Consider the following 16,813-nt stretch of genomic DNA (forward strand, 5'->3'; position numbering starts at 1 on the left):
CGAAGAGGGTAAATTTGTTACGAGGAAAAAGAAAAAAGTAAACAAGGGAGGGCAAGGCGGCAGGTTCCATATATTTTCCAAGCACGCCCTTGCTCTCTGCCCACTGCCACATTTTTCCAGCCTGGTGTACGCACGTTCGCAAATGATATAAGCGGCTTTTCTGTGTTCCCGTCCTTTTTGCAAAGCACAAACGAAATACCAAGAGCGCTGCTGGTGTAGATATAAAAACAAGAAGGATAAGGCGAGTCGCCAGAAAATAAAGTAAAAAATTGCAAGGAGCAGAGCAGAGAAGGACCGATGAGTGGCGCGCCCTGTTTTGCGGGCGTTTCTCGCCTTTTTCACTAAGCCCCCTTTTTTATTTTTGCAGCTCATCGTTCAGAAGCCAGCAGGTTTCAAGAGCGTGCTCCTCCAGGCCATGGCACAATGCTGTGCTCCGTTGGCGAGGATTTGCTGGAACTTGGAATGACGAGCCCAAGCTGGGCGACTACTGTTTTTCGTTCCAGGCTCATGCATCGCACTCGCTATTTGCACCCCGCCCGCACACTGGCGGGATCATTGGTCTCCAAACATTGGCAAAGCGAGGCAGAGCCGCTGCTGTCGCCAGGGACACCCGCCGAGACGACGCTGTTCTGCCCAGTGCAGTGCTGGATTCCGTATCCCCCCAAAAAGCTGCCTGGCAGTTCAAGGATTTGTTATGTTTGCGTCGACACGGAATGACGATCGACACGATAATTAAGGTATGCAGCCGTTAATGCCTTTCGAACGCTTCCTTTGCCCCGCTTTGTGCCAATGCAAGCTGTCAGGCTTATGTCTGAGGAGTTCTTGCCCATGCCTGCAATCGGCCCATCACGGGACGGCCAACCGGACTGGCTGCTCCGCTGAGCCTGCTGGCTAAGCTCCGCGGTCCGCGGCACGCCTTGTAGTCTTTTACTGCAAAGATCAAAGTATCGCTGGTAGTTTTGCGGGCCCGTCATTTCCGGATATGGCGAGTGCGACAATAACGGGGCAATCTCATTTGAAACAAGGTTCAAAAAAGAAAGAGTCTACAGCTTGGCCGACTGCTTCGCGTTTTGCTCCTGGATCTCGAGCAGCGCGATCTGGCGGATGTGGACCTCGTCGGGGCCATCGGCAATGCGCAGCGTGCGCATCCCAGCCCACATGCTGGCCAGCGGAGTGTCCTGGCCGACACCGCCGGCACCGTACATCTGGATGGCGCGGTCCAGGATTGCCAGGACAACGTTGGGCACAGTGACCTTGGCCATTGCAATTTCCTTCTTCGCGTTCTTTGCGCCGACCTTGTCGATCATGTCGGCAGCACGCAGCACCAGCATGCGCGACGCCTCGAGCTCCATGCGCGACTTGGCAATGTAGTCCAGGACAACGCCGTGCTCGACGATCTTGCGGCCAAAGGTGGTGCGGCTCTGCACCCGCTGGACCATCAGCTCGAGCGCGACGCTCGGCCATACCCAGCGAGCGCATGCAGTGGTGGATGCGGCCGGGGCCGAGGCGGCCCTGGATCACCTCGAAGCCGCGGCCCTCGCCGAGGATCAGGTTCTCCTTGGGCACACGCACGTTGTCGAAGCGCACCTCGCAGTGGCCGTGCGGCGCATCGTCATACCCAAACACCGTCAGCGGCCGCACCACCGTGACGCCCGGGGTGTCGGCGGGCACAACGATAATCGACTGCTGCTCGTGCTTGCGTGCGCTCGTGTCGCTCTTGCCCATGACGATGAACACGGCACACTGGGGGTGGCCGGCACCCGAGATCCACCACTTGTGGCCGTTGACGACATAGTGGTCGCCGTCCTGCTTGATCGACGTCGCAATGTTGGTGGCATCCGACGAGGCCACGGCGGGCTCGGTCATGGCAAAGGCCGAGCGGATCTCGCCGTTCATCAGCGGCTCCAGCCAGCGCTTCTTCTGCTCCGCGTTGCCATACTTGGCAAACACCTCCATGTTGCCGGTATCGGGCGCCGCGCAGTTGGTCGCGACCGGCGCGAATGTTCGGGCTGCGGCCCATGATCTCGCACAGGACTGCGTACTCGTAGTTGGTCAGCCCCGGTCCCTCCTTGTATTCCTTGGTCAGAAACAGGTTCCACAGGCCGAGCTCGCGTGCGCGCTTCTTCAGCCGCTCGATGACGGGCGGGACTGTGTTCCAGCGCTGCGCGCCCTGGCCCAGCGCCTGCTCGGCTTCGTGCTCGGCCGGAATGCACTTCCTCCTCAACGAACTTGGCCAGGCGGCTCCTGAGCTCCTCGACACGCGGCGACAGTTGAACGAGCGACATAGTGTAGATAGAAGGTTTTTCGTGTGAGTAGTGTTACAAAAAGAAAAGAAACGATAGAACGAAATAGCACCTTTCAGCTTCGGGAGATAAAGGACAGTGGAAAAAGATGGGAAGAAGGCAAGGGCCAGCTGCTTATTTAAATGGGTTTCCCGGCTGCCCTTGTCTCGAGGCTCCTTTCCCGCTGCGACAGCGCGCTGCAGCTGAGCGCACGGCACACCTCTGCCCCTGTGCACAGGACCGGGGGCGGTGGAGGCGCGATCTTCCGAGGGGAGGAGGGACGCGCCCACGCATGTGCCATTCCTCGCCCAGCGGTGTGCACAGGTCGCGCCCTGTTCAAGGGGGACCAGGATTTGCAGCAGGCATTGCACACCCGGAGAGCCGAGCGCCCCACGGGCCTTGCCCTAACCTCCGCTGGCCCGAGGACCAGGTCTATCTGTGTCCGAGTGCACCAAGGTATGTGTCGCCGCACCCCTGCTGCCCACACAGCAACCGTATGGGCCGAGGATTCTTTCAGCAAGGTCTGCGGTCGTTTTGCAGCCGGCCAGCAGCGGAGTCGGGAGTCTGGTACCGCTCTGCAGCCTTTGCGCCTCCACCCTGCCACCAGCGGCCGGCCGGGTGTGCATGTGCAATGTGTGGCCAAATGGCATGTGATATAGCTACAATGAGGGAGATGCACATTCAGCATACTTGGAATGGCCGGACTATTTTTTGTTATTTGGACACAACGCCTGCAATTGAGACAGAGACATTGGAGGTGCAATGCTCAACACAAAAAATGAGAGAACACTATAGTAAATTGCGGGGCGGGAGAGAGATTTAGACCTCAGCCTGGACCTCGGGCTCCTTGAACTCGCTCTTGACCTTGCTGCCAGCGTCATCGAGGTTGCCGTGGCTCTCGATGAGCTTCTGGACGTCAGTGCGCGGGAACTTGACGACCTTGCACTTGCTGACGTACACGTTCTGGAGAGGGTAGATGTTCTGGCAAGCCTTCTCGATCTCGCGACCGATCGACTCGGGGATGAACTTCTGGACCAGCTCCTTCATCGAGCCCGAGGTAGCCTCCTTGGTCATGATCTCGAACATCTTCTTGCGGATGGCACGGATCTGGGCGGTCTGGGCGTAGGTGGTCTTCTTGAACCTGGTTCGCACGGCGCTTGGTGAAGCCAATGGCGAACAGACGCACGAGGTAACCGTCGGTGGTCTTGACATCGACGTGAGCCTCAATGAGCGACTGCCACTTCTTGACGAGCGAGCGCAGCTTGTCGGTGGTGATGCTCATGCTGTGGAAGCTGGTCAGGCAGTTCTTGCCGTGGACCTCATCGACGCGCAGCTTGAACTTGCGGTAAGCCTGCTCCTCGTCCTTGTTCAGATCGCCGAGCGAAGCCTCAACGACACGGCCCTTGAGGTAGTCCACAGCGTTCTTGGTACCCTGGGTGCGGTTGACCAGAGTCTTACCGACAACGCGGGTCTCGAACACGGTAGGGGCGCGGAGGTCGTACCACTCCTTGCGGCTGAAGGGATCGATGCTACAGTGGGCAACAAGGAAACGAAAGAGGGGTGTTTTGGTAAATCGTCGGAACCATTTCGTTGAATGAGCAGCCCCTCACTTGTAGACCACCGGCTGATCGGCCTGTCCAGTCCTGGTCTCCAGTCAGCCGGACAGCCTCCCATTTGCGCGGCGTCAGCCTTTTGTGCCATGTCATTCTGGCCAAACGCAGCGCATTCACGCCTGCCGACACCAGGACCAGGACCGCCGACGCCGGGTGCTGTCCTCCGCTGTCCGCGAGATTCGTCCTCGCGCAACATTCAGCAAATGTCGCATTTACTTACATCTTCTTCTTCAGGCCCTTCTTTCCCTTGGACAGACGCCTACAGAAAATTTTTAAACGGATGGTGGATGGTGGTGTGGCCACGATTTTAGCGTCCGATGCGATCCGTGCAATAGATTCCGCGATGGATGCGATCCGCCCGATAAATGTATATCCGCGTACTTATTCTTGCCGACGGCCATTTTGAAATTGTTTTTGTCTTCTGAAAGTTGACAAGCGTAAAAAGGAGGTTTTCCGTTGGGAGCAGGCGCCGCCTGGGGGATAACACCCAGGCGTTCCAGCCGATGCGAACCTCGAAAAAAGAATCACAATCAGCTGGCCGATTACCAGGATCAGAAATCCCCATCAGCAAATCAGCGGACCGAGCCGATCTCCTGCTGCCCGCCTTTGTCCTTTGCACCAAGCGAGGGAAAACAGGGACAGCGTGGGCTGCCCCGTTCTCACTGCGCCCGCATTTTCTCACTGGGTGCCTGCACGCCGTGCCGCCCACATGTCCATGTGCATTGCCTGGCGTTGATAGGCGTCCCTGTGCCAGGATCGATGGCCTGCACCAGACAGCCCCAACTCCTGGGCGTTTGCTCTCTGGGCGCAGCTCCCAATGGTCCCCAGGCAGGACCGTCGGCGCAAAATCTGTGGCATTTCGGTACCGCCGAGAGAAGCAGAACCAGATCGGTTCCAGAAGCTGCGCTCTCCTCTTTTGGGGGAGCAGGCGAGTGCGTGCAAACGGGACATGGGACGGGCTTTACTGAACGAATCCCTGCAACCCTTGGTGCGCCCATGCCCTTCCACTCGGCACAGCCTGTCCCGCCGTCCATTTTGAGACAGCAGTTAGAAACGCGTCGATCAGCGCTATTTTTCATTCGCAACTCCTTCACAGTGCCGGACTGACCATGAACTCTGTCTCGGTCTGGGTTCGTCCAAAGCAGCCAGTGCGTTTTTCATCTCTGCTCCAACCCCTTGCCTCTATTCCCCTCTCCTATCGTGTACGTCTCCCCCATCCCTTGCTCCCTCTCCCCCACGCTCCCTCCCCCCTACGTGTGGCATACCGCCCCTCTGCTACGTGCACAAAAGACAATCTCGATATCGATACCGAGCAGGATCCTCGGATATCGCCTGTCAATTTCATAATACGCGCCTATACACAGCAGACGAGGTTCTCCTACCTATTTTTAACCCAACCTGCTAGCCAAGCTTTTCTTTTTTGATTGCTGCCCACGACGACTTGTCCGATATTTGCATCCTCAAGGCAAAACCGGTTTGTTTTCCACCTCCCTTTTTCGCTTATTGCTCTCACAGCAGCTTTTGATGCTAGCTGCTGCCTGCTCCTTCATCCCAGTCGGCAAAAACACACCCTTTCCCCCACCCACCAAACCAGCCTGGTCCCTTCACGCGCATCGCCTCTCGTTCTTTTCAGCAATCTCTGCGCTTGGTGCATTCCTATTTTTCGCGGCTTTGACAGCTTCTCTTTTTCTCGCCTTCATTTATTTTCCACTCCTATATACCCGCCACCAACGAGCGCCTGGCAAGGTCTATTGTTCCACTTTTTATTATCTACCCTTTTCTCCTCCACATATATCCCTTACCACCTTCCCTATTTTCCCTATTGTGTTTTAAAAGGGGTGCTCGGAGCTCGCTTCCCTTATTCGTGTGTACTGGCTTTATCGCAGCAGTAGTCCACATACTCCTTTCTCTCATATTCTGTTTATCGAGCTGTTTGACACAGCGCTTTATTTCCAAAAACAAGATGGCGATGGAACCACGTCGGCTGTACTCGAACCCCGTGTTCATGGCGACGATGATATTTATGCTCGGCGGATGGATAGTCTCAACTGCGTGCGCGTTCCAAAAGCCCGCATACGTAGCCGGCAGCACCTGGTTCATTCTTGTGTACATCCCGCTGTTTGCAGGCGTCTTAATATGGTGCATCATGGCCAACGGGCTGAACAAATATCGCCTGGCGCTGCTGACAATGATTGCAATGACCATGTCGCAAGTAATCGGCAACATCGGCTACTACATCAACTCGGAGGTAGGCGCAGTGCAGGCCATTTCGGGCGGCCTCATCTTTGTGCAAATCATGCTCTTTGTGTGGGTCATAGCACTGGGCAGTGGCCCAGGAACATACCTGGCCGACCTGTGCGGCATGGGCATGGACGCGGTTGAGACGCGACACGAGCAGGTGATGAAGATGGGCATGCGCAAGGTGACTGCAACGCCGACCACACACTTACGACAACTCATCGTCGGCTGTCGGCACCCTTGGCGACCCGTACATGTCGGACTCGGTGCAGAGCGGCACCAGCCAGGCAGCCAGCCTGTTCCGTGCCAAGGCACTGTATGCGTACAACGCCAATCCGGACGACCCGAACGAGGTGTCGTTTGCAAAGGACGAGGTCATGGCTATTGTTGACAGCAACGGAAAGTGGTGGCAGGTGCAGAAGGCCGACGGCACTGTCGGGATTGCGCCTAGCAACTACCTGTCTACCAACATCTGAGAACGCACACCCTATGTGCGCTCTTGCTATCCTCTCTTCTACTCTGTCGTTTATAGTCCCGTTTTTTATTCTGTCTTTTCTTCGTTTCGCTACTTCACTTCTTTACCGATTTTCTGAGTTCTTCTCGTCTTTCCGACACCCGTTCTTGTAATCATGATAGTTTATACGGAAAATAGAAAGATGTGTCCGAAAGTAAAAAATATTTTTAGCGCCATGGCACGCCGTTGCTCTCGTACGTCCACGCCGGGCGCTTGGCACCATGCTCGTCGGCAGTGTAGAGGCTGTATGTAACGCGGGGGGCATCGGGGTTAGTCTCCGTGTCAACATCGAGAATACCAAACTTCACATGCCCAGCCCTCCGATAATGCAGGGTTTGCTCGCCAAACTCGCCATCCTTGAATTCGCCGATGAGTGGGAACGTGAACTGGCTCACAGGCGACGTCGAGAACTCGACATTGCCCGAGGGCAGCACAACAGCAGCCATCTCATGTCTGTCGCCTGACAGATAATACAGATTGGGCACGTATTGAGTCACATTGAGGATTTCAGCCCGCTCCGTCATGTATCCGCGCCAGGTATCGTGGTCCGAGTCGATGTTGGTCCACCCAGCGGTCACGGGGACCGAGGAGACGACAAATTTAACGGCTGCCGTGTGATTCACGTCATGCAGCCACTGCATGAAATGCTGTTTCTGCGCAGCTGCCCAGCATTGTCTTGTCGTGGTCGTCCTTGGTCTCCCAGTCCGTGCGGTACCGGCGCGTGTCCCAGGCATAGAAGGCAATGTTACCGACAGTGAAGTTGTAATACGCATGGTGCGCCTCGACCGGATCCGGATTCGGGTTGCCATTATACTCGTGGTAGGCACGCATTGCTGCGCCCATGGGTGGCTTGTCCTGCTCATGCCAGTTGTTGACAATTTCATGGTCATCGTAGACGTGAAGCATGGGAACCTTGTTCAGCAAGCGCTGTGCTGATTTGGTCATGTACACCTGCCGGTACAGCCTTCGGTAGTCCTCGGGCTCAGGTCCAAAGTAGAAGGGAAGGTCGGAGTAAATGAAGTCGCCGAGGAACATGACCATGTCGAGGCCGTCGCTGTGCTCCAGCATATTGGCAAAGCCAAACACATCAGGCGATGTTGTCGGAGTGTAGGGGAAATTGGGCTTGATGCAGGATCCAGTGGCAAACCGGTACTTCATTGGCGTCCCTGGAGCCGGCGCCGTCTTAATCTGCATCGTGCCGTGCAGTTTCAAGCGGAATAGCGCCTTTGTCCCTGGAATTGCTAAGCAGCTCGACCAGGTACTTTGTTGACGGGCTCAGATTCGAGATCAGCAGTGTCGCTGTATAATCGGTCTCGTTCGTCAGCGCCTGGTGGATGGTGTGGGTTTCCCATGGCGTATTGGCTGCAAACTCCACCTTGTCCCCGCCGGATAGCTCTTTATAGCGGACCTCGAGCTGTCGGTCTGGTTCAGGGAATCGAATGTGGAGCTTTGCGGATCTATGTGACACGTAGCCAGGCCGGAACACGACCAGCTCATCGCCAGGATACAGCACGGGCCGGTAGACAAAGTCCAGTACCATCGCAAATGAAACCAGGTTCAGAACCAGCAAAAAGATCTTGCCAAACGATAGCCCCTTGTCCGCGTGGAGGTGGACAGAGTTCTTGCCACACCCGCTGTCGCTTGCCGCCATCGACTCGGCCTCGCCAGCTTCTGCAGCCTTGCTCTTTTTGGCGTTCTCTGAGAGGGCTTTGTCTGACAGTCGACGACGTGGTGCGGCATCTGACTTGCCTACATCCCTGGACCGCCGAGGTCGCTGAGCTGCTCTTTTCAGTAGCAGGCTGAAGTAGCTGCTATCGATGCGGGTCGGGACCCAGGAGTGTGATGTGCCTTGGCAGCAGTAGTGGGGAGGTACCAGTCAACAACAATGTCGCGCGACAGGAGGAACAGTGATACTGGAAATGCGACTAGATCAAACAGGAACAGATGCTGCACCGGGACTATCCGTAGCAGCGTGTACGAGAACAGCAGGTGAAGAAACGAAGCAACATAGGTAGCTACCATCGTTGCCTGTGAGCGGGGGGTTGAGATAAGGCGCAGGGTCTGAAAATGCGAGAATATGAGGCGAGAGGTAAGGAAAAATGGCAGCTTGTTTGTCTGAGATGGGAAACAAGCTGTGTAAACAGTCAGCAACCAACTTCAAGCAGGTGCCAATAGCACGCCACTGGTGCAAACGACAACCGTATTGTCCGGAATATATGAGAGCAGGTGGGCAGAAGGAGCCGATAATGAAGGCAGATGTCCCAATTGGTGCGGAGAAATATAGCGAGGCTGTGAACGTGTGCGGATTAGGTTCTAGCCACGAGCCCCTCGCCTTTTAAAGCCTCGAAAGAAGAGGCGCCGCCTTTCTACCTGGCAAGGAGGGGAGCGGCGGCAAAGCCTGCTCATGTCTGCTCATGTCCGCACATGTGCCAGCTGCTGGGAACCAGGCCTGGGCTGGCATATGCGCCGGGCTGTCCCGCGGTGATCAGGCGACTCGGAAACGGTGATCGGCCTGCGATGCTGGCGCAATCAAAAATCAACAAACAAAGGCTCAGGCGCGCCATGCGCGTTTGTCTCTACTGCGCTGTGCTATTTCTCAGCTTAACCTCGGCTCATTTCACTCATTTGCATAGACCAGACCCAATTTTCGGCCTTTCGCAATGGCCAACATTCGGAAAAAGAAAGTGAGCCTGTGGGAGCGGCTCAAGGAGGGCCCCAGGGACTGGCTGCTGCACCTGGCCGAGGACTACGAGATCATCGACTGGGACAAGGTCTCAGGAGACCACGAGCTGGCCGTGTGCTATAGCGTTCAACTGCATGTACATAGCAGTGGGGTCGATGCGGCAGTACTTTGGGTACACAGTTGAGCACGAGGTGCTGATAGATACGACAGACCGATACCGCACCACGATCAGAAGCGGCAGCAAGGACTACTGGGATGATGCACCGGTGGCCTCAGAGTCGGACAGAACATGGTATGGCATACTGGTGCTGCTTCAGTTAATGCTATTTGGTGTCAGCATGGCAAATGCGTGGCGGCTGTTTACTACAAGGCGCACGTACCAGCTGCTTATGAAAGACTTGAGCGCAAGGAATCTGACCAGCAGTTGCAGACGGATGACCATGGGAACCGAGCGGCCGGCCTGGGCACTGAAGCTGTGGGGCCGGCCAGTCTGGTACATATGGAAGAAGATCATGGGCATCGATGACACCGTCTTTGGCGAGATCTGGGAGATGTCAATGTGGACACCAACAACCTTTTCGCGCAACATGTTCTGCTGGGCATCGCCACTGCAGCTTCTGGTGCTGACCTTCCTCGACTGGTCAAGCTGGTACTACATCTTGCCGCTGGCTGCTGGGATTGCAGTCCAAAGCACGTATCTGGTGATGGCATACACGACACTGGTCAAAGACAAGCAGATCGTCAGTGGCGAGGTGCACGATGAATACAACTTCAAGTTTGTGTACCCACACCTGTTTGCGCCAAAGCGCGACGCGGCCACTAGCACATTGGAAGACTACGTGATGGCACGCGAGTACCACAGGAGCATGCAGCCGCAGTACTACATGGACGACGATAGTTCCTACCATCGGCACACCTCCACAGAGTCAATGGGTCGACGCAGCTACCTGTCGCGCGGGGTACCGCGTAGATCGTATCGCTCTGATTCGCGGTCGCGCAGCAGCATGGCGTCTGAGCGCTCTGCAGCCTCGGACAGTCGTGAAAGAAGGTTCCCGATGCGGCGCAGTGCTGCCACGCAGCGCAGCTCGATGGCGTCACAGACTGACGATTTTAGCTCATTCGCGCCTCTTGGAGCGTTCAAGCCGCGAGACAGGTCGGTGCGGCGTTGGCGCACTGACGACTCTGGGCAAGAGTCGGAGCACTTTTTCAGATAAATTATAAAAATTAGACGAGGTGCGAGAACTGTTATTCACAACAACCGGGAAATGAAGCTGGCAGCACCTTTTTTTTTTTGAAAGAGTTTTGAAAGAGAGGAGGTAGAGAAAATGCAGTGCTTGGATGGTGGAGGACAGAGTGCATGGGGTAATTGCCGGGCTCTGGGCAGGGCAGCGTCGGTTTGCTCGGGTACCTCCTTTACAGGGCGTCGCAGACCTGAAGGTGGTCCCACATCGCATCCCGGTCGGCTGCCAAGTACCCACAAATGGCGCAAACCACTGAGCTGTTGGTGTGCTGAAGGTGCATGGAAACAACGGAGTGCTGCTGCTGGTGCGCGTGCTCGGCACAGCTGGAAACGGTCTGGAGATTGTTGTTGCACATTTTCGATCTATGCAGGTTGGGATGTGACGCGGGTGATTGGTCTATGCTGATGGAGCTATGGACGCAGGGCACGGTCTTATGACTTTTAGGGAGTGCAGACAGGCGTGGGATGTGTGAAGTGGCTATATACAGCAGATGGATGCTAGTTGCACAGTGCAAGAGGCGGAACAGGAGAAAGAATAAAAAGAAGCGGGCGGAAAAAGGTTTTTTGTGTCAATGTCCTCCTTCCAATGGCCCGTGCGGCAGTGCGGTAAGGCCGCTTTATAGCTGAGGGGACCTGCCCGGCTGGGAGAAAATCGCGAAGAAAAATTTTTACAAGCGGCGTGCTCGCACCATGAGACGAGGAGGGACCTGTGCCAGAAAATTTTCTTTATTGCGAAACAAAAAGCTTGTTCGCTCACAATTCCTGTGTGCCGCAAGGGACAAATGTAAAACGTGTCCTTTCACACCCAGTGCGCAATTCTCCATGCAAAAATGTACTTCGTTAGCCTCCCAGCCGCCGTGTGCCCACTACTTCCTTTCGAAAATATGCTGTCCCCCGGCCCACAGTACAAAAAAGCCACTACCACCACCCATCTACACCGTGTGTGCTGCCTGCTACATGCAAATGGCTGGGAGTTAGAGAAAGGACCGCCATGCTTTCAATGGCTAATGCAGCTAGTCAATTCCTCCTCCCACTCGACCTACTGCGCTGGTCTGGATTCCTTTCTTTATTCACCAGCGAACCAAAGGGGCAGATTCACACACTACTGCGCTGGCCAGCCTCCCCGTTCTTCTGCTGTCGAGCTACTGACAAGCTGGGTGCACGGGCCAACCTGGCTGTTATTTTGAGGCGCCATTCTTCTGGCCGATGCGCGAAATTGTTTGTGGCAGAATCCAAAACAGAGAAATTCTCCGAACACTTCTATCACAGCAAAAAGGTGTCTACAATGTGCATAGTCCACATCCCCACCCTGCCTGAACTAGCCCAAGGACCCTACTGCGGAGTGGACTCGGTGAAGGCCGACGCGGCTCTGGACAGCGAGCAGCGATCGCTTGCCTTCGGGACGGGTGTTTGCTGATGGCAGAGATGTGTGTTGTGATTTGCAAGCATCATGCCACCAAACCAAGGATTTAGAGACATCCGACGTCAACCAGACACACGCAGTCCTCGCATAGCACAACTATTATATCACCAACAACCTGTATCCCCAACAGCTGCTGGCCGTTGTCGATGTCGATGATGTTTTGGCCTGCGTTCACCTGATCTTTGGCTGGACGGCGGTACACATATATGCGTCTGCGCGCCTCAGCTAGGATCGCCAGATGCATTTCTGCATCAGTGTACATAAGCCTCTTTTCACGCTTGCTTGCCTGGATAAAGGCCATGGCTGGGAATGTGCATGTATGGCGGGGAGCAGGCACTGGCGAGCGTGAGAACGCAAAGATCACCGCATCAACATCTGACTGCAAGCAGACTGGCGGCAGCTCAGCAGGACAGCCCGGCTCCACGGCAGCGGGCAGACACGGGCACAGCCAGTCAGTTGTCGCCCCAACGCTGCTGGCCAGGTCCGCACCCGATGCAGCGTCGCGTACAGAGAACACGATCCCAGAGTCCTCGTTGTCCAGATCGTCATCGTCCATGTCCATGGAGCTGATTGCTGCTGGCAAGGGGGCGTGGGAACGGCTGCGGCTGTCTAGGTCACTGGACGTGTACTTCTCCAGCCGCTCGCGAATCTGTGCAAACTCGTTTCTGTCCATAGTCTCCGGCACCCCGTCGTCCCAGGAAAACACAGTGGCCCAACGCACGTTCGGCTTGGATTTTTCCAGATACAGTGTCAGTAGTTGCCCGTTCTCCAGCGTCCAGACAGATGAATCGGCGTCGATCTCGTCAAAGAACCGCTCCTCCGTGTACCCGATGTGTGAGCACTCGGGTGCGTGCATAAACTCGAGGGTCAGCCCTAGGCTGGTCATTGAGCAGGAAATTTGGGAGGCCGTTACTGGTGCTGGAAGCTGAATGCAAACAGTAACATCAGCAGGCTCCTGCATCCAGTAGTAGGGCGATGCACAGGCCAGCTCCAGTTCGGCATTCAGAGCTCCAGGCGTACCGGTGGCCGAGCCAAGCTCGGTATCCTCGGCGACAATGCCCCCTTTGACGCCAAGCAAGTAATTATCAGTGCCAGGCACCACTTGACAATAGAGCGGGATTGCGTGGCTCGTCAGCGTGTGGGAAACGGAAGACAGCAAGGTCAGTTGCTCAGCGCCATGTTCCGCTGGCGGAATTTTCACCTCATGTGACTCGATGCAGAAGCGCGAATTGCTGCGCAGCTGGTGCTTCTCGGCGCTGGTGGTGAGCGTGGGAGTCGGTACCCTGTGGCAGACAAACATGCGGACAGTGCCATGTGGCGGCTTTTGTTTCAGATGTGCTGCCAGCACTGTGTACTGGAACATCGCGCTCCTGCTGTCTGTGCTGCCCGCAACCACGTGGCCCTGACCAATAGTGAACCTGCCCATTGCTCGCCATTCCGATTTCTGCTGCTGGTCGCCGGTCGCTCGCCGCAGTATGAATACGTCTTCAAACCCGTCAAACACAAGCACCAGATCTTGGCTTAACGCAAACGCCGACGGGTATCCACCGATGGCCGATGACGCTTCAGGCTCAGGAATTACAAACATGCGCGTTGCTTGCACGTCATCCCTACCTACATGCATCATATTGAGGCAGCCGCCCTTGTCGATATACATGAATGTGTCGCGCAGTGGCCCTGGGAACAGATGGTTAAAACGCACGCGGTGCGATGTCTCATCATAAGTGAGGTGGGTGTTGCTTGGGAGCTGTCGCGGCTGTACTGGGTCAGACCCCAGAGCAAATGACCGGATTGCTGTGTCATCGTCCAGCAACCGCAGCTGGTACCCTTCAAACCTTGGATTGAGCAAGTCCGTGTCTACCCTGAATTCGAGCGTCGACTGAGCCATGGCTGATGGAAATATGGTGCAAGCGAATCGACTGCTGGTTTGGCCAGAAACACTGGTAGAATAACCCCATTTGATCAACGTTACTGACCTTATGGCCAACAAATAGTAGAACGCAGCTGATGTGCTAGCGCGCAACCATGAACTGTAGATTTCGGTCCTAAATGATCTGTGTATGCAATCCTTTTGGCGATTACGCTAATTAATACTGATTTGTATTTTGCAGACATCCATGTATTTCAAAACTAGCAAGGAGATATGCCAATCAGAACAAGCTATCAAATACACAAATTGACTTGCTCGATAAAGCTACCAGGCATCACCAAATGGCTAACCGGAATCGATGTCCTGAGCTAGATATCTCGATCGCTTGTTGCTCACTCTCTACCCAGTGATATCCCACAGATACTGGTGCAAGCACTATTAAGCTCTTTATTGTATGGTCAACATGTACTTTGCCCACCACCTGGCACTTGGGCATACCAGCTGGATCCAACACGCAGCTGGATCAGAAACAAGCATCCGCTCGTGATGCTGTATACACAGCTGTCACCGGATGTAGCAGATCAAGGTCAGAGGGAATCTTAAAAGTTGAAGCCACGAGAAAGCTACAAGCAAGATGTTGGTACTTGCTGTCTCTTGCTGCGAAGGGAGGGGCCAATTAGTACGGGCACTTTGTGAGTGCTTCATGCGTAAAGGGAACTAGAAACAGCTATGGACGCCTTAGTGGCCAGACCCCGGATCAGCACTGGTGCCTCGTTGCACGGCTAGTGGTTGAATAAATCGAGGCGTGATATACACCACCATCCTTGCAATGCTAGCTAGTAGTGTTGGGTGTGTGCGAGATCAGTGGTGATTAGCCTTTCGAGCTTGAACAAGCACCGCTCCTTAATTGTGTAATCGTCGAAAAAGTGCATTGCAAAAATCCACCTTTTTCTCCAGGTCATGGTATTTTTTCTTCACCCTTTCAACCACTTCAATTTATCCATGTCGTCCAAAAACATAAATTGGCAGATAGCCCTGCTTGAGGCACGCACAGGTAAGGGTGCCTCGACACATAAGGCGAAGCAGGCGGAAGAGAAGCGGCACAAAGACAAGGAGACGGAGTCTCCCGACCTGGCTCTGGTCGAGGAGCTGACCAAGCTGCGCAACGAAAAGATCAAGACCAAGCTATTCCACATCAAGCGCGAGCTACGCAGCCTGGCTAAGAAGATCCAGGGGCAGGAGGTTCAAAAAACATCGCGGCAGTTAAAGACGGCGCGCGAAAAGGGCGATTCCGTGGAGGCAACCGAGCAGCTGTTGGCGCAGATCAAAGCTGTGGACTTGGATGTTGTGGTGGGGATGGCAGTGCGGCGGATGAAGAAAAAGAGCAGGGCTGTGCGCGAGGCTCTGGACAACGATGAGGAAGAGCAGGCGGTGGAACTGAATGATGACAAGGCGATGCAACGGGTGCTGAATGGGAAGCTGATGGGGCCGGCGATTGGCAAGCAGGTGCTGGAGCTCGAGAGCATCCTGAAGGGCGTGCCACCGCCGAGCAGAGAGCGGTTTATCAAAAAGAAGAAGACCACAGAACAGGACCCTGCTCCAAAGAAGGAGTCTGTGGGCGACGCACAGGATGAGGAGACCGGGGATGGTTTCATATCTGGATCTGATTTTGATTCGGACGGGTACGAGTCAACGTCCGATCTTGAGAACGAGTCAGGCAAAGCGAAGAGCCTCAAGGAGTCCTCATCTGTGTACGTTACCAGTCTGGGTGATCTGGCCAGCGACGACAGCGACTCCGACAAGCCTCGAAAGAAGAAAGCGAAGAAGAGCAAGGATGATGAGCTCGACTATGGCAAGGATTACGATGAGGATTTTGACAAGATCTATGGATCCAAGCAGCCCAAGAACCGCATGGGGCAGCGTGCGCGGCGCCGTCTGGCGGAGCGCAAATTCGGCAAGGAGGCGAACCACATCAAGCTTCTGGAGAAGGAGAAGAAGCCCCGGATGCAGCAGACTGAACAGCGCCAGCCGAAGGCGCCGATCAAGGAGCAGGCAATGCATCCGTCATGGGAAGCAAAGCGGCGTGAGCGGCAGATGCTGGCAATGGCGCCAAAGAGCAAGAAGATTGTGTTTGGCGATGACGGGCCGACAGTGGTCAGGGAGACCAAGAGCGAGAAGCCCCAGGAGAAGCCCCAAGAGAAGGCTGCAGAACACCTGCACCCGTCGTGGGAGGCCAAGCGCCGGCAGAAGGAGCTGATGGAGCAGGCAAAGAACGTCAAGGGGACAAAGATCGTCTTCGACTAGATGGTAGCCGATTTCTGCGTGCTAATTCCAAAGTACTGAGTCTGTCAATTTTCAGGCTGTCAAAAAAAAATAGGCTCGGGGAGTTGGGGACATCAGCAAAGTCTTGTGCTGATGCGAGCCGCGCAGCTTTTCTTTCTTGCCACCAATTTTTTCTATTTCGCCTTCGCTTGAATTGCGTCGCTTTCTGCCCAATTATTTAATGCATTCCTGTATTTAAAGGACCCCTCACACCTCGGAAACCACTCGCGCGTTTCTTCCTCCGTACTACACTTTATTTGCACGCATTTCAGACAACCAATACGCGGGAGAGTAACAAGCAATGCCCACAGTATTTGACCGGCCGCAGGTAAGGGAGATACCAGGGTCTGTCGCGACGTGCCATCACGAATGAAGCCTCCCCCAGCCTACTCATATACAGGACCGCTCTATATAGTCTATACAACCTCGGCTGCTCGACAAGCTTCGAATTCCAGACTTAAAGGCGATACTCAACTACATAAAGACATCACACCCGGAGATCAGCCGGCAGCAACTGGCTGTGCATCGAAAAGCTGACTACATAGCACAATTGCATGACGAGCTGAGGAACCTGTATAATGCGCACAGCAAAGTCGGGTACGGACGGACGCTGAGCTTTATGCGGTTT

General features: G+C 55.0%; 9 protein-coding genes across 9 annotated transcripts; 4 read left to right on the top strand and 5 right to left on the bottom strand.

Annotated features, from left to right (window-relative positions):
- Nucleotides 1–962: 962 nt before the first annotated feature.
- DL89DRAFT_277239 (acyl-CoA dehydrogenase family member 10) lies at nucleotides 963–2,285 on the bottom strand (the record flags this gene model as incomplete). The annotated part of the gene is given in 4 exon segments (XM_040889432.1): nucleotides 963–1,430; nucleotides 1,522–2,023; nucleotides 2,043–2,212; nucleotides 2,259–2,285. 4 exon segments carry the CDS (start codon nucleotides 2,283–2,285, stop codon nucleotides 1,044–1,046), a joined length of 1,086 nt encoding a protein of 361 aa, XP_040747938.1. The 3' UTR covers nucleotides 963–1,043.
- Nucleotides 2,286–2,425: 140 nt separating this feature from the next.
- Nucleotides 2,426–2,941, top strand: DL89DRAFT_254517 (uncharacterized protein; the record flags this gene model as incomplete). Its single annotated transcript, XM_040885282.1, has 1 exon — nucleotides 2,426–2,941. The coding sequence occupies one exon, from the start codon at nucleotides 2,426–2,428 to the stop codon at nucleotides 2,939–2,941; it is 516 nt and encodes a 171-aa protein (XP_040747939.1).
- A 160-nt stretch (nucleotides 2,942–3,101) lies between these two features.
- Nucleotides 3,102–4,929, bottom strand: DL89DRAFT_320180 (uncharacterized protein; the record flags this gene model as incomplete). Its single annotated transcript, XM_040891190.1, has 5 exons — nucleotides 3,102–3,423; nucleotides 3,461–3,789; nucleotides 3,893–4,061; nucleotides 4,116–4,141; nucleotides 4,861–4,929. 5 exons carry the CDS (start codon nucleotides 4,927–4,929, stop codon nucleotides 3,102–3,104), a joined length of 915 nt encoding a protein of 304 aa, XP_040747940.1.
- Nucleotides 4,930–5,858: 929 nt separating this feature from the next.
- DL89DRAFT_290220 (uncharacterized protein) lies at nucleotides 5,859–6,609 on the top strand (the record flags this gene model as incomplete). The annotated part of the gene is made up of 2 exons (XM_040890059.1): nucleotides 5,859–6,356; nucleotides 6,406–6,609. 2 exons carry the CDS (start codon nucleotides 5,859–5,861, stop codon nucleotides 6,607–6,609), a joined length of 702 nt encoding a protein of 233 aa, XP_040747941.1.
- Nucleotides 6,610–6,814: 205 nt separating this feature from the next.
- On the bottom strand, nucleotides 6,815–8,669 carry DL89DRAFT_290221 (uncharacterized protein; the record flags this gene model as incomplete). Its single annotated transcript, XM_040890060.1, has 4 exons — nucleotides 6,815–7,322; nucleotides 7,363–7,871; nucleotides 7,903–8,404; nucleotides 8,479–8,669. 4 exons carry the CDS (start codon nucleotides 8,667–8,669, stop codon nucleotides 6,815–6,817), a joined length of 1,710 nt encoding a protein of 569 aa, XP_040747942.1.
- Nucleotides 8,670–9,288: 619 nt separating this feature from the next.
- DL89DRAFT_264538 (uncharacterized protein) lies at nucleotides 9,289–10,609 on the top strand. The gene is made up of 2 exons (XM_040886289.1): nucleotides 9,289–9,418; nucleotides 9,495–10,609. Exons 1-2 carry the CDS (start codon nucleotides 9,308–9,310, stop codon nucleotides 10,542–10,544), a joined length of 1,161 nt encoding a protein of 386 aa, XP_040747943.1. The 5' UTR covers nucleotides 9,289–9,307; the 3' UTR covers nucleotides 10,545–10,609.
- DL89DRAFT_264539 (uncharacterized protein) lies at nucleotides 10,560–11,180 on the bottom strand. The gene has a single exon (XM_040886290.1). The coding sequence runs from the start codon at nucleotides 10,924–10,926 to the stop codon at nucleotides 10,744–10,746; it is 183 nt and encodes a 60-aa protein (XP_040747944.1). The 5' UTR covers nucleotides 10,927–11,180; the 3' UTR covers nucleotides 10,560–10,743.
- An 859-nt stretch (nucleotides 11,181–12,039) lies between these two features.
- On the bottom strand, nucleotides 12,040–14,198 carry DL89DRAFT_290223 (uncharacterized protein; the record flags this gene model as incomplete). Its single annotated transcript, XM_040890061.1, has 2 exons — nucleotides 12,040–13,883; nucleotides 14,192–14,198. The coding sequence occupies 2 exons, from the start codon at nucleotides 14,196–14,198 to the stop codon at nucleotides 12,040–12,042; spliced, it is 1,851 nt and encodes a 616-aa protein (XP_040747945.1).
- A 667-nt stretch (nucleotides 14,199–14,865) lies between these two features.
- DL89DRAFT_290224 (uncharacterized protein) lies at nucleotides 14,866–16,167 on the top strand (the record flags this gene model as incomplete). Its single annotated transcript, XM_040890062.1, has 1 exon — nucleotides 14,866–16,167. One exon carries the CDS (start codon nucleotides 14,866–14,868, stop codon nucleotides 16,165–16,167), a length of 1,302 nt encoding a protein of 433 aa, XP_040747946.1.
- Nucleotides 16,168–16,813: the final 646 nt, after the last annotated feature.

The sequence above is a fragment of the Linderina pennispora genome (genome assembly GCF_002104995.1).
Source record: "Linderina pennispora strain ATCC 12442 chromosome Unknown DL89scaffold_1, whole genome shotgun sequence".
NCBI classification, from domain to species: domain Eukaryota; kingdom Fungi; phylum Kickxellomycota; class Kickxellomycetes; order Kickxellales; family Kickxellaceae; genus Linderina; species Linderina pennispora.

Coding starts and splice junctions, on each gene's coding strand:
- DL89DRAFT_264538 (XM_040886289.1), top strand. CDS start 9,308: ATGGCCAACATTCGGAAAAAGAAAGTGAGCCTGTGGGAGCGGCTCAAG. Junction 9,419..9,494: donor AGATCATCGACTGGGACAAG/GTCTCAGGAGAC, acceptor TCGATGCGGCAG/TACTTTGGGTACACAGTTGA.
- DL89DRAFT_264539 (XM_040886290.1), bottom strand. CDS start 10,926: ATGTGCAACAACAATCTCCAGACCGTTTCCAGCTGTGCCGAGCACGCG.